We start from the raw sequence: 16345 nt of genomic DNA on the forward strand, positions 1-16345 counted from the left end.
AAATTTTGTATTACTTACCAAATTTTAGTGCTACAAGGATTCAACATATAAAGATCCATATTTTCTATAAGAATAGCAGACGTGCTCTATTTTAAAAAGAGGAAAGTGAATAAATTACTTAAGGAAAAATAATGAAAAAATATTTATTTCAATTCTAAAGCTTTCTAGGACTTAAGTATTTTTACAATACACCACAACTAAGACTCTGAAATACTCATTTGGGAAAGCAGCTAAGATTTACCAGTTCTACAGCATTAAATTAAACTTATAACAACATATTTAAAATTCAATGTCTGTTACTATAAAGCAAAAACAATTTCTGTTAGCTATTTCTTTTAAAATTTCATACAGGTTTTAAAAGTTAAAAAACAGGGTACAATGTATAAACCAATGTAACTAAGAATTCATACAAGATAATGTCTTGAAAGGCATATCCTGCACCTATTAGGGAACCAGGAAAATAGTTCACATTAAAATATACAGGGTGTCTCAAAAGTCGCCATACATAGGGAAATGGAAAATTGTAGCTAAATGTACCTTCATTTACAAAATATTCATTACAAAATTTTACAAAATTTTTCCTTTGTATAGAGACTTTTGGGACAGCCTATAGTTCCCAGTAACAAATACCTATATTTTAAAAAGTTATTGGTTTCCTACATGTTAAAAAAAAAAACAAAAAACAACTTATGCTAAAATACCTTGGCTTCCGGATTAGCTGCCAGAATTTTGGCACCACATTCTACTGAGGCATAATTATTTCGATTTTTCTGAACTTTTTTGGTGGCATGTGAACCTCCATTAGAAGATGGATGCATTGACTGACCTGCAGACAAACCTTACTATAAACATATATTTGATGATTATAATTGAAACTACCCCAGTAACACAATGATCTCAAAAGCAATAAGCTATCATCTAGAGAAGAATAGGTTTTAATGTTTAACAGAATATTTTAAAAATCTGTAAGAAATTCAAAATGCTTTACCTCAATAGTTTAAAATATCCCCAATAAACAAATCAACTACAAAAATCCATATTACATGATTTCCATCAAAGTAATATAATTAACAAGATGAAGCTTGTCCATGAGAATCAAAGCTGTTTGTATTTACATGTTATTCTATTAAGGATAAGTGCTATCTATGTGTAACCCCAACATAAAGAATTCTTAACTCTGAGACTTAGTCTACAAAAGCAAAAATAAAATGTAATACTTTATTCCAATTCTATTTACAGTTTAAATCTGTATGACTAAGAAATTTCTATGCCTCAATTTTCTTATAAATTGCGATGAAAATCACTGTTCTGCCTTATTTTATCCTCACTTAATAATTACAAAAATGGCTTTTAATTAAGTTTAAAACTGCATAATTATATACAGGTAAATGAAATATGAGTAATCAACAGCAACTTGGTTAAGTTTCACCTTTAAAACATTTTCAAAAGTAAGTTTTATTTTATTTTACCAATTAAAAAGAGAAAAGCATATTCAAACCACCTCATAGAATAAAAAAAAAATTTAAAAAATGATCCTAACACTTCCTTACTTTTTTCTTTTTCTACTTCCATAACTTTCTTCTTCCATTCATCAAACGTTGGTATATCTTCTGGATCTTTGGGACTTGCTACAGATGTAGGGTCAATTTCTCCTGGCTTTGTATAATCAGAACTCTGAAAGAAATGCCAAAAAATAAACAGATTTCAATTTTCAAAGAATATAAATTAATAAATTATAAAAATAAATACAAATGTTTCTGTTAAATTGAATAAAAATCCGATTTTATAATAAATGATAATATTTCAAAGAAAGGAAAAAGGTAAAAAGAAAAGTTTTAGTTCACTTAAAAGTTGAATTTCTCTTGAAAGAATTAAAACCTTGGATTGAGGATGTATTTCTTCAAATGTTAGCAATATAAGCATGGGTTGTTTAAAAAAACAAGCCTGTATTATTCCTAAGCAAACAATTATTTATACATAAACCGTACAAATTAATAAAATACCAGACTTATAGTGCATACACCTTTAAAATCTAAATTAAAATCACACATCCACTAAAGGAATCTAACTAATTTAAGAGTAGTATATGTTATTTCTAGAAAATCCTTAACAAGAAGTACCACGTATATAAAAGTTTTAAGGTGAATTTAAAAACCTAAATGTGAACAAACAGAACTTTACATTTTAGAAGAAGAAAAAACATCTTTATAAATCAGGCTAATAAAAGGATTTAACAAGATGGAGAATGTATAAATTATTTTAAAAAGCTGATATATTTGACTAGATTAACATTAAAAATTAAATAAATCAAAAGACCATAAACTACATGGAACAATAAGCCAGAGACTGACAGAAGTATCTGCAATACATTCAGCCAAAACAAGTAATTATTACCAACTATGAAGAGTATCTACAAATCAATAAAATGAGGGGACAGGAGGGGGACCCAAAGAATAAAAATAAATTCAGCAAAAAGAAAACATAATTTCAGCAATAATCATGGAATGCAAATGAAAACCAGAGGTATCATATAAATTATATCAATATTAAGTAAACATATGTATACTCACTAAATCCACTCCTATGTGTAAATGTCAGTGAAAATGCACACATGTGCCTCAAAAATATGCAAAAGAATGCTCATTGTAGCAATGTTTTTCATATCAAAAAATAAGAAACAACCTAAATATCCATTAATTGAAGAATGGATCAACTGTGGCAGAGCAGCTATAACAGAGCAGTGGAAACAATGAATGGACAAATCTTAAAAACAATGTTGAGTAAAATGCTACTTAAGGCAAGAATGATATTATTCTACATTGTTTCAAAATATGCCACATAACATTATCTACTGCTTATAGTTATTTGGAAAGCTCTAAAATCAAAAAGAAAAAAACAACAGAAAACCCCACCAAATTGAAAATAGTGGTTAGATCTGAAGAGAAGGGATGTAACTGAGAAAGGAAATACAATTGTAATTTTTTTCCCTTGAACAAAAAAATCAATACACAGATGTTCATTCAATTATTTAATCATTTCTGTATTCCTAAAACAATGCTTAATGTATTTATTAACCATGTCTTGAGAAGTATACAAAAGTCTATTTAGACAGTGAACTTTGGTAAATAACACAAGTCTCATTTGGTATATATCTGCTATGTTAGGGCATGCTTTTGAGCACTAACATGAAATACCTGTAACTTGTGGAACTATAATTTATTTTTTTCTTAAAAGAAAGTAGAACCATTTCCAAACCTCCCCTTAGGATGACTTTGCAATTTGGTGCCCACCCAACTTCCATCTTGTAATGTTTTGTAGAATAAGCTAATTTACTAAATAAAGTCTATGGCTATTAAAAAAATGGCATAAAATAAAGATTAAAGAGGTAGCATTACCACTAATTTAATTTTAAAAATTAAATAATAAGAATCTAGTTTGAATATATTAAGAAAATAAACAAGAAACAGTTATAAAAGTTAACCTAGCCAGATAGTAAACGGCAAAGACCACATACAAAAATTGCAACGAAAAGTGTAAGAACACATATATACCCTTTGAGGCCCAGGCAAAGCAATCACTACTTCCTCTTAGCAACAACTAAGAGAACTAAACAATACAATAAAATCATTTTCGTAATGCAGTTGTCTACAAACAATACAATAAAATCACTTTGTAAACCACTGTCTATAAGCATGGCAAACAGTGTCTCCCAGATCCTGGAGATAACAGGATTGCACAAAGATCTAAATGTATCAGAAAGCAAACTCCCCCACTCACACAAACTTAACTAAACAGAGTTATTCTGAATTGGATACTACTAAAACTACTAGATATTACTCATCATGTGCTCAATGTCTGTGACAATTTTTCTGGGATACTAATTTATTTAGTAGGTAATTAATACAGTTAATTAAAATTCCAATCCTTTGCCTATTAGCACAGACTCACAAACAGTTTAAGTCCCTTAGGTGAAAAAGAGCAGTTTCCCCATCTGCAAAGTTAAGGAGAACAAGCAAATCTAGGACAAAGCTGGCTGCCATGCTTAAATTTTACATTTGATACTTAAATAGCTCCAAAGAAGATATGTTTTAATGTTTGTCTAATTTTATTTATGGATGTGATAACTGACAATTAAGCTTTATTTGTCAAATATGCTTGATTTGGTTTCACTGGGAAAATTAGTTCCTTTAAGATGCTGGACTATGAAACACTGAGCTCCTATATTTATAAGAAGCATCATAGAAACAGTTTTATTGGAAGTCTCCAGAATGAAGTTTTGTTAGTTATAAGTGCAGATTTACTGAAACTATGTGAAGAAGAAAGTGGAGAAGACCCCAAATTAAAAAGGAACAAATGTGGATGTGGTACTTAGCACTTTGAACTACTCTTTCATCTCACTTGTTTTTGTTAAGTTCATGGAGTGACCTTCATCTCTTTTACTTAGTTATTTATTACCTGAGGGGAGCCTAAACTGCTGTGTTGACACTGCTTCAGGAAATTCTATACTGGCCTTTACATGAAGTCAAAGTAGAACTCAGAAGGAAAAAAGAAAGTAAAACTGCTCCACTGTGGTAAGTCCTATCTTTATTATAAGAATCACATTCTGAAATATGTATTTTGCACACAAATAAGGTAAAATGTCCCATAAAATAATTCTGTTTGAAGAGCTCAAATTTAACTTTGTATTACTAACTTAAATTTTGAAGATACTTAAATTTAATAGTCATAGCCTCTTCTATATAGTTTTCTAAGAAACTGCTTAAATAAGGACTCTATGTATCTGGCATCAAACAGCTGATGGTGGCAGAAAACCATTTATTTAATAATTTACAACAAAGAGAGTTCATAGTTGGAACCAGGAAGTAACCACTTGTTCTCAAGAAGCACAGTTCACGTCAGGTCCATACACTATTGTCTACTTAATGTCCCTGATTTTATGACAAATATGGTTAGCAAATTACTATAAGATTAGTTAATAACAAAAATGCATTACATAATAAAGTAGAAGATAGGGAAAGTTATATACCTACCTCGTTTTTTAAATTATCTGAAGCATTCAATGCAGATTTTGGATCATCACTACCCTTTTCACTTGCTGCAACTTTTGATTCAAATTCTGATTTTGTTATCTTTCCTTTGCCATGTGAAGATGACACATTTTCTATATGCTGACCAACAAGGCTATTTGAAACCAAACAATATATTAAACAAATTTTAGCTAGATAACAAGTTTTATATAATCTAAATTGTTACAACTATCATGTACAAAGTAAAACAAGAAAAGAACATTAAGAGATGAGTTTTCTCTCAATCATAAAGTGGAATTGCACCAAAGTCCATTCAAATGTGGTATTGCTGTCATTACAGAATTATACCAACAAAAAACAACTGCTCATACCCACCTTTCCGGTGGACTGACAAAGGAAGGCTGTTCAATTGAAGCACTCGCATCAAGGGCCTCACCAACATCACAATCAGTTTCAGATTGCTCAGTTTCACTTATTTTGGCTATAGGGATAGTACCAGATTTTTCTGTTTCACTGCGAAAAGAAACAAGAAAGACAATCTGGTGATTAAATAATAAGATAAGCTAAAAATGCTACTGGAGATCTCCAAAACATAATCTAAGCCAAAGAAAGAAGAATGCTTTACAGTTCTTCCATGCACTTTATATATACAAACTCATTTGATAATGGAAATGCTTAATGTAGGATTAAGAGATGGGCATTCTGTTTTGTTGTTTGGAGTGTTGTTGGAAGGAGCAAAGAGTAGTAGTACATAACAGATTTCCTAAATTAAAAATAACTTAAGCCTAAATTCTGAGTATTTATTATCAAGCTGAAAAAGGTAGCTAGCTATTCAAACAAAGACATAACTATGAATGGAATGGATACGTAATGGAAATGAATAACCTGACATTTCAGCTTTTGATAGTTATAGGAAAGATTATTCAAATAAGCACTATGGTTCCTAAGAAGAACCTCAACCTCACTTTGCCTAGACCATGCAGAGATTTCACAGCTGAAATCTAATCAACTTTACTGAGTTAGCTAAATAAATAAACTCATCATAAAATTATTACATTACAAACATACATACACAAAACACAGGCATTGTAACTTAGGTCTTCTATCTAGCCTACATTTCAAACTTGAGTATTCAAGCTGCCTTATCTTATTAAGAAATTTTTCTGTCATTAACTAGGGAGTTTTTTTTTGTAACCACTTACTCAAGCTTTGAGACAGGAGTGATTTCTGAGGTAGATGAGCTGGAAATATTTTCAACATTTTCACTGCCCACAACTACATTGGAAGAATCTTCATGTAAATCATCTGTAGAGAGCGTCTCAACTACAGGTGGACTTAACTTTTTTGACTCCATTTTCTGTTTTTAAAAAAAAAAGCAACATTAAATGTTGAGAATAGTAAATTATCTCTTTAGATGAACAGGAGTTTATACAAAGTATTTCCAAAAAATGACAATATAAAGAATGTTCACTAAAAAAGTACTTTCATAAAAATCCTTTCTTCTAATATCACCACCCTAAGGAATACATTTTATATTAAAATACAGGCTCTACACATTTTTCATAAACTAGGACAAAGAGCTTGTCTCTTTCTCCTTTCCTACTTCCTACTTTGTATTAGGACCTAGAAACATTTCCCTCTTGCTGTAATTAATGCTAGGAACAACAAAGAAATCCTATGTAAATATACAAAATAGTACAACACATAGTTCTTGTACCCCTGAGCAGTTTAGGAAATAACATGTATCAACAAACAATATACGTACAAGTAACATCACAAAGCAATAAATGATTCTTGCTGTTCCTTCATTCTTGAACTCCTGGGCCATTTACCCCTCCAAAACATAATCTGAAATCTACCTAATGTCCATTCATTTTTGAAAACCTCTATCAGTGCCTCCTCCCCTACAACCACTCCTAAAAAGAATTAGCCATTCATCCCCTTTCCTCTAAGCCTCCACTGTTCTTTCTCTGTACAGACTTTCATCACAGCATTTATAACACCTCAATTGCTATTATTCATGTCTCCCTCTCTTGAACTGTACCATAAATGTCTTCAGTAAGAACTACGTTCTCTTGATTTTCATAGTTCCAGTGTCTAGAACCTAGTACATGGTAGGCATTTTAAATATTCAATAAATGAATGAATAAATGAATGAGAGGTACTCATGCTCAGTTCAAGTAAAAGAGAAACTATGGACTACTATGGATTACAAGAGCTAGGCCTTAAAGAAAAGAAGGGCCACTATGGAAGCAAGAAAAAAACACAAGGCACACAAGGCATGGAGTCAGAAGAATACAAAGTACGATCATTGGAGAATTATTTACACTAAAAAATTCACAAAGAAATACAAATTATTAATTTATTATTGTAGAGGCCTTGAGAAAAGGACTACTGCCTTATTATCAAATATATTATCATTTCAACATGTATTCAAAATTTTAAAATAATTTACACTCTTTTTAATTAAGTTTCCAAAATCCAATGTGTATTTTACACTTGGAGTAAATCTCAACTTGGACTAGCCACATTTCAAGTGCTCATTAGACACACTGTCTAGTAGCTACTGTATTGAACAGCATAGGTATAAACGATGTAGTAAGCATTTCAAAGTATTTGAGCAAGAGTATACCATGACAAAAATTCTAGGAAATGAACAATGGCAGGACTATTCAGGATAGCCATATAATTGGAAGTGATACAGGTATCACTTTTCTCTTACTCCTATGTACACACCCTTGACAAATGTCTTCTAGAATCCAATAAAATGAAACTCACTCTATCTCTTTAGATAACCCAGTAAGTTATAAAATAGCCTTGGCTGTATTGAGAAAGAGAGAGAGAGACTCACTATAAGCTGAAATTTTTTTTGTTTTTGTTTTTTTTAATATTTGAGATACTTAGTTTTTCCTTAGTCCTTCTGCCTCCAGATCAAATACCTCTAGTTCCTTCAGCCATTACTGATATTACATGGTTTCTAGATGCTTTAGCATTCTGGTCAGTTTACAGTATATACATTTTACTTTTTAATATTTTTCATAAAATATGGTGCACAAAATGAAAAACAATACTTAGAATGTAATATGAGAGGAAAAGAGAGAAAACATATTTTAACCTATTATATAATTAATTCATGTTCCACAGTAAGTGAAAATGTTGGATCAAAATATTGTGTTCTACATACAAATTATAACTGTAAGAGAAACAGATTAGAAAAATATTTCCTGACATTTGAAAACCTGAAGAGACAAGATACATCACAACGACCCAAAATGAAACCTAAGAAGAAATGAGGACTTACATTCAAACTTTTACTACAAAGAGAATACTCACATTTATTATTAAATCTGGCATTTTACATTTTCTCTAAAGTACAACTACTAGCAGGTGAATGGCTTAAGTCCAGTTATATGGCATGGTACTTCAAAATGAAAAAATAATTACACACAGGGGTGATCAAACAGGATTTCTATCTTGTGAACTACTTTAAAAGTGTGTATTATTAAAAATCAAAGCAATAAGGCTTACTTGAACATCCACAACGTAGTCATCTTTTAATTTATGTTCTTCTGGAGAAACAGGTAAATTTGAATCCGATTTTCCCGATAATTCAGCATTGATAGGCTCCTCTCTTTCAACCTATAGAGCAACAAAGAAAAAAATACTGATAAAATGATTTCACAAAACAGTTCTAAAGTAATAAAAGGCTATTTCTTTCTACAGAGTAAAACCAAAAAAACTGACGTGTATAATATATTTGACTCTAATTACTTTCATTTGTTTACATGCTTATTGTCTACCTCCCTGTATCCCCCTTCTTGCCACTACGCTTAAAATGTATAATACATGAGTTGAAGAACCTCATTTGAATTCTTAATAAGCACTCTAGTCCTACTACCCAGCATTATGTGTTAGGCATATAGTAAAACTTCAATAAATACTTGATGAATGAATGTACATAAAGCTCTTTCATCTCTCTGACATTTAATTCACATTCGAGTTAGGACTCCTGATACCTTTACGTGTTTAAATGTGTCTTCTAGAGTATAAATTTCATAAAAGCAAAGTTTATATTCATCTTTGTTTACCTGAGTCTACCTAGCACATACTAGGTATCTAAATATTTGCTGAAAGACTGTTTCCCTCACTTAATGCTTTTCTAAAATTTATTTTTACATTTACCTCATCAAAAAAGAGATTAGATCTAAATCTTATAGATTGCATGAAAACATAAAATTATAATTTTTTGGAGAGATATTTAGCAAGTCTTAAAATTTTAAATGCTCCATCCCAGAAATATATCCTATATAATTCAAAAATATAAATAATCCATTCCAAATAACACATCAAAAAAAAGACCCAAGCATGTAAAAGTAAATACATGTGTTTAAATAAATACATGTATTGATATGCACACACACTCATATGTGCACACATGGCTAGGAACACAATGCAAAAGTTTGTCAAAAGAAATGATTAATAAATGATGATATATATATGATACAATAAAAATGTAGCCATTCAGAAAAATGTATCAGCATGAAAAGGTAATAAACTACATATCACTTAGGGAGAAGGGGAAGTCAATTTGTAGAATATTTACATGACATTTTAATGGAAATAAAAATATTAATTTGTGTGTGTTTATAAAGGTGTATCTACACCCACAGAACAAGGTCTGAACATTTTCACAAGAACTAGCAAACTGTTATTCCTTTGGGGAGGGGAATGGGATATAAATATGAATACTTTAGAGTCAGTATAAATTACTTCTGTAATTTTAAATACATACACTGAAGCTGAAGGTAAAGGCCATATCTAGTCAATAACTCACTTTGTATCATTTACAATGACTTAGAGACCATCAGGTTTTTTGGACTCCGTCTATTTACTGCACTTCATTATTAAAAATAAACTACAAAGCCAATGATTGCAGATTCTCCTTGCAATACTAACTTCTAATAGTTTTTAGTTTATAAGATTGGGGTTTCTTTAGAAACTCCTGAAGTATTTTAGATCATTAAAAAGAGAGCACTAGAGCACTAGTTTTCAGTTCTCTGAACATGCACTATTTTTCTCCTTACTATAAGACTAATGATGTTACAAAATTCTAAATACAAGCAGTAAGAATAAATATATAAATACTTCCAAGTTATCTTAATTTCATAATTACTTGAGTAACTCCTCAGATTACAGCAAGGGAAAATACAAATTTCCAACAAAAATTATGGCATGGTATTTCCAAAATTACTTTTATTCTGAATGTTTTGAGACAGTTTTAGAAAGCTGACACAAAAATTACAATGTCAACTTTATTTAAGGTACCTTTTTCTGGAATCGTACATCTTCATTTTCTAGTGCACAATTTACATCTTGAGAGTAATATGATGATGCTGAAGCTGAAGAACTTTCTTTACAACATACACGCCAACTGGGAAGCCTGTAAAACACCCACCGCCGCCGCCACCACCACCAACAACAACAAAAAAAAGGAAAGAAAAGAGGAAAAGTTAAGTCAACATATTCCCTATAGGGGTTAGAATTTGAGGCAATAAACATACAGATGGTTCCTATCCTAATACCTTTAATAACTTAATGATGAAGATAAATGTACATAAGACAAGGACTTTTTATTTAATGCCCTAAGAAAAACATAAACATTATCAGCATTCTAAGTAAGGCATTATGAATTTTATGCAGGTACAACAGACTTCATAGAAGCAGTATCTGATAATTATCATAAAAGGAACAGAGAAGATTGTCAAATAGCTAACCTCCTCAAAAAGTACCAAAAGCCAATGTTATTCTAAATTCTACCAAATATTTAAGAACAGATAATTCTAAAGTTACCTATTAATAAATGATTTCAAAGCACAGAAGTTTCCAAATTACTTTTACAAAGGAAACATAAGAATGATAGCAACAATTAACAGAAACAGCACACGTACAAATGAATACTATAGGTTAGCAGTGCTTTGAAGTAAGATGCAAAACTTCTTAAAAAAAAAAAAAAAAAAAGATAAAAAAGGAACTCCCTAGGAACATACCAGAGGCATATACTACTCAAGTGGAGTTTAACTCTGATATTCAAAACTGGTTTAATATAAAATCTATTTATTTAATTGGCCATGTAAAAATATCAAGGAAAAATATCTTATGATTATCTCCATAGCCAATAAAAGATATCTGACAAACTTATATATCCATCAAGATTTTTAAAATCAAGAATAAAATAGGAAAAAGTATATATTTAACATAGGAAATATATGCAGAATATATAAGCCTAAAAGTCAACATCATACTTAGTGAAGAAACCTAAAAACACCCCTATATAACCCTCATCACTAGTATTGTAAAACATGATAAAAGAGATATAAAATGGAAAACGAGATAGTAAAATGATCATTAATTGCAAATAATGAGTTTACCTGCATTAGCTGTAGATAATGAGTTTATATAATTGGAAAATATGAAAAAAAATCACCTTATAAAAGAAGTCCTAGATGTAAAAATTATATTCCTGGGTATAAAATTAAGAAACAAATCAACAGACTCCATATTCAAACCATCACCATCAGTTATAAAATATAATATAAGAAGACGACCCTATTTGCAATAGAAACAGTAAAATACCAAGATATAAACTTATCAAGAAATCTTCTATTAAGTATAACCTTTTGAAATTGCCAATATTTGACAATTCTTTTATGTGGAAAAACGTTAATTTCACACAATTCAAAATAATAACATAAGGAAGATCTGAAAACCATTATTATTTACCAAGCAATTATTTTAGAGAAAAAGAGGTAAATATCAAATTAATCAGCTACGACAAGGAAGTGGTTTCCTTGAAAAGAGAAAATGAGGAAAGAGAATGGAGGAAATGGCTTCTTTGAAAAATAAAAAAACCTTTTAGAGCTACTTGACTTTTTAAACTACGAACACATTAAAAAGTAAAGAAGGAAAAAAGCAAGGTACATATTATGTGGTATGCTACCCATGTATGACATTTGTATGTACATAAATGTCTCTGAAAGAATTTTTTTTAAAGTATCATTTTGCAAGCCTCCATGGATGAAAGCTGATAGGTGTGTTATCAATGGCAGTAGAAACATAGTTTTCATTGTATAATCTATACCTTTTGAAATTTGAACAAGAATATATTGCCTATATAGAACTTTAAGGAAAATGAGAAAAAAAACTAAAATAATGTTTAATTTTTATTGGAAATTTTCATGCTACAATATTAACAGGATACAAAAGTTATGCATACAGCAATCTTAGCATATATATCTGGATAGCAAAAAGTTTACAAGCAAACATCGAAAACTGTGGGTACAAGAATTTTGATTATGCCCCCTCATTTTTAATCCGTTTCTATACTTTAATTTCTACCATGAGCATGCATTAGTTTTATAATCTGTGTGTGAATTGTGTGTGTGTGTAAGCCCTAATATCCACTGTGTGAAAAGATAGCCAATAGACATTAAATCTCATGATGCTTGTTTTTACTATCATATAATCAAATTCCATTACCCTAAATTCTGAATTTTCAGAAATGAACCTTTAATTATTGCCATTACTCCAGATATTCTCCCTACCTAAAAAGAGCTGCTGAAATATTTTTTTTCCTGAAAAAAAAAAATGATACATAGTAGTTTCCCCTTATCCTCCGAAGAGACCCCCAGTGGGTGCCTGAAACCAAGGATAGTACCAAACCCAACTGCCACCAATCAGAATGTTTCTGTTCATGTATTCCACCCAAAGATTTAATGCCTCTTCCATCTTAACTGAGCACTTATCATGCACTGTGGCCTTACTGCTTACAGTTTGGGAAGCAAGAGGAAAACAAAGACACATTTTTTTTTCCTTCTTCACAATTTCACAGAAGATTCATTCTCACTGTAGATCTTAGCAACCTTAGCAAACAATCGTTTTTCTTTCCTCATTAAGTCAAGAATTTTTTCACCTTTTCATTTGAAGTACTTTACAGTTTCTCTTTGACATATCCAAACTGCCCGCATTACTACTCTCACATATTGGGGCCATTAATAAGTAAAATAAAGGCTACCTCAACACAAATACTGTGAGATACCACAACAGTCGATTTGATAACTGGGACAGCTACTAAGGGAATAATAAGCAGGTAGCATAGACAGAACACAAAACCTGGACGACTCATGTCTGTGGCAGAAAAGAGTGGGACAGCATGAGATTTCATCATGCTACTTAGAACAGCACAACATTTAAAACTTACGAATTGTTTATTTTTTGAATTTTCCATTTAATACTGTAGTTGATCACCAGTAACTGAAACCACAGAAAGTGAAACTGCTGGATAAGGGGAAACTACTGTATATAAATTGATTTGCCCTCCCCAATTCCCATTTAAGGACAAATGTTAATTAAAGCAGATATACTGTTTGAGTTTTTTAGAAAATATAAATCCCCACAGGAAAAAATACAACCTCCACAGGAGATTCAAAGCTATATGAGACTGTGCCCTCAAGGACTTACCATCTGAGTTATAGAAAACAGGTATGTACACAGTACAAGAGAAGCAATCTGTGATAAGTGTCAGGCCTCTAAAATCAGAGGATACATCCATAACAGACAACCTTAACATTCTGCATAAGAAAAGGCCTAAAACAGATAAAAATTGTCACCAAATAATAACAGTAAAGAAATTTTAGGCTGGGTGCGGTGCCTCACGCCTGTAATCCTAGCACTCTGGGAGGCCGAGGCGGGTGGATTGCTCGAGGTCAGGAGTTCAAGACCAGCCTGAGCAAGAGTGAGACCCCGTCTCTACTAAAAATAGAAACAAATTAGCTGGCCAACTAAAATATACATAGAAAAAAAAAAATTAGCCGGGCATGGTGGCGCATGCCTGTAGTCCCAGCTACTCGGGAGGCTGAGGCAGTAGGATTGCTTAAGCCCAGGAGTTTGAGGTTGCTGTGAGCTAGGCTGACGCCACGGCACTCACTCTAGCCAGGACAACAAAGTGATACTCTGTCTCAAAAAAAAATAAAGAAATTTTAAACCATCAGAGTAACATGAAATATCCCAAATCCACTAAACAAAAATGAATCTCTATTAAGGGGGTCCTTACTTTCAACAAGTCTCCCCAAATGAATTAGATACATACCCCCTTGATTAAGATCCAGTGGATCACACTAATAATGGCTTCACAGCACTTTGTTGCATGACTAAATGGGCCAGATTCCATGCTACTTAAGCAACTTGCTAAAACTGTACTATGAAAATCCCAATCCTAATTAAATGAGTTTCTTTCTAGACCTATAAGAAGCTCAGCACCAGAAATCACATCAACATAAATGGCAATCTTTAACTCCTTGACACTCCCCCTCAGTTTAAAATGATTGACAACTTTTATGTTACTCACTATTTGAAAGTTGACTATGTACATATACAGTCATGTCCCACATAACATTTTGGTCAATGATGAACGACATATACAAAGGTAGTCCCATAAGATTATAATACCATATTTTTACTCTACCTTTGCTATGTTTAGATATGTTTAGATATACCAATACTTACCACTGAATTGCCTACAGTACGTACTTGTACAGGTTTGTAGCCTAGGAGCAATAGACAAGGTATGTAGTAGGCTATACCATCTAGGTTTGTGTAAATACACTCTATGATGTTTGCACGATGATGAAATCACCTAATGACATATTTCTCAGAAGGCTGTATTTTTAAATTCCCATAAGAAAAAGTTTTGGAACTGTCAATTTTTAAAACAGAAAGAAAAAAAGAGAATTGAATACTGTACCTACTTTTCACATACATGTATTATTTTAATACTCAGCCTGGGTACAGTTGTCAGACTGGAACTCTTTCAAAACAGACAAAAAACATCTGCATAAATTATAAACTGTATAGAGCTTAACAAGAATTGAATTAAGAATGACTGAATGCTCAATTTTAATTTTTAATTTACATCATTAACATTTTCATCCTTTTTTGTTCACTCTCCATATACAAGAAATATGCTTAATGCATATTACTAGACTATATATGCATTAATCTATATTAAGACTATATATTTATTAACAAATATTTGTTATTTACCTATAATTTTCATAAAACCTCTTTTAGATATAGCTTAATGGTTACTAGATTTTTTAAAAAAATACTACAGATACAGAAGTAATTAATGTTGTCATCCAAATAACACCAGAAGAAATGAATGCCTAGGTTCAACAGGCATATTCTGGGAATTTAGTCTTTTCTTAAACCTGATTGCTTTCATTCTAAAAATCATATTTTTTTCTTGAAGGAATATTTTCCACTTGAATGTGTAGTGACTGAAGTTTTTCTTGTAGTGACTACCTACAATATTTAATATTGCACCAAGCGTCCTGTTGTTTTAAGGGTGTGTTACAACTATGTGTTTCAAAAAATAATGGTTAAGACTAAGTGTTAGGGGAAAAGGGAAATCAATTAGTTCTTACAAAAGAAAACAGGAGATGGACTTGCGAAAGTTTTTTTGGAAGATATAGCAACTGAAGAGCCAAGAAGGACTTCAGTAAGAAGGCAGAAAATATTCTTTAATATGCCAAGGAAGATTTCATCAAGAAGGTTGATAAAACATTCTTTAACATGAAGTTGACTGAAGAAACACTTTTAAAATGATATCCAGTGGCTTAGAATGATACCTTTTTACATCTGCCTAGCACAGAGATACTATCTTTAACAATCACTTTTATAATCCTATCAAAGAAATCTAGCAAAATAATGCAATGATTCCAGAAAGACACATTAATGTACAATAAATAATATGCTAATATGCAAATAGTACAAGCCTGATAACTGCAGGGAAGGGAAGAAAACTAAACTGGAAGGGAAGAAAACTAAACTGCAGTCTATCAAACTTTCAAATGAATTGTTTTCCTCTGAGTTTTAATGAAAAAACTTTAAAAGCACATTAATTAACACTACCCAATAAGTAGCAAATATTACGTTACATACAGAGCCCTGTTAAGAAACATTAGCGGTAACTTTCAACTCATTAAAAATTTGAGTAAATATATACAGTGTTAAGAAAACATAAAAAGAAACAAAGTAGCAATTTTAATTAAGACAAAAGTCAAACTTAAGATGAAAAGCATTATAATAGAGATTATCTATTAGTAAAAAGAAATGATGATTATAAGTATATATGCAGCTAACAATACAAAATATGTACCACAAGCACTGACAAAGCTACAGGTAGAAACATAATAATCAGAAAGTATGGTTGCCTATTTTAAATTACCTCTCACAAAATAACAGATTAAGTGAAAAAAGCT

The 16345-nt window shown here is 31.2% G+C and overlaps 1 protein-coding gene across 4 annotated transcripts in view; it reads right to left on the reverse strand.

Annotated features, from left to right (window-relative positions):
- SUCO (SUN domain containing ossification factor) overlaps window positions 1-16345 on the reverse strand; it is an 83794-nt gene that overhangs the window by 44318 nt on the left and 23131 nt on the right. For all 4 annotated transcript variants that reach the window (XM_045547349.1, XM_045547348.1, XM_045547347.1 and 1 more), the window contains exons 2-9: window positions 10353-10467; window positions 8556-8666; window positions 6230-6384; window positions 5403-5540; window positions 5031-5181; window positions 1551-1674; window positions 702-826; window positions 19-86 (exon numbers count right to left, since the gene is read on the reverse strand). In XM_045547349.1, coding sequence (XP_045403305.1) covers window positions 19-86; window positions 702-826; window positions 1551-1674; window positions 5031-5181; window positions 5403-5540; window positions 6230-6384; window positions 8556-8666; window positions 10353-10467 — 987 coding nt within the window. The remainder of the gene's footprint in view (window positions 1-18; window positions 87-701; window positions 827-1550; window positions 1675-5030; window positions 5182-5402; window positions 5541-6229; window positions 6385-8555; window positions 8667-10352; window positions 10468-16345) is intronic.

This window comes from Lemur catta, chromosome 3, assembly GCF_020740605.2.
Source record: "Lemur catta isolate mLemCat1 chromosome 3, mLemCat1.pri, whole genome shotgun sequence".
Classification (NCBI taxonomy): domain Eukaryota; kingdom Metazoa; phylum Chordata; class Mammalia; order Primates; family Lemuridae; genus Lemur; species Lemur catta.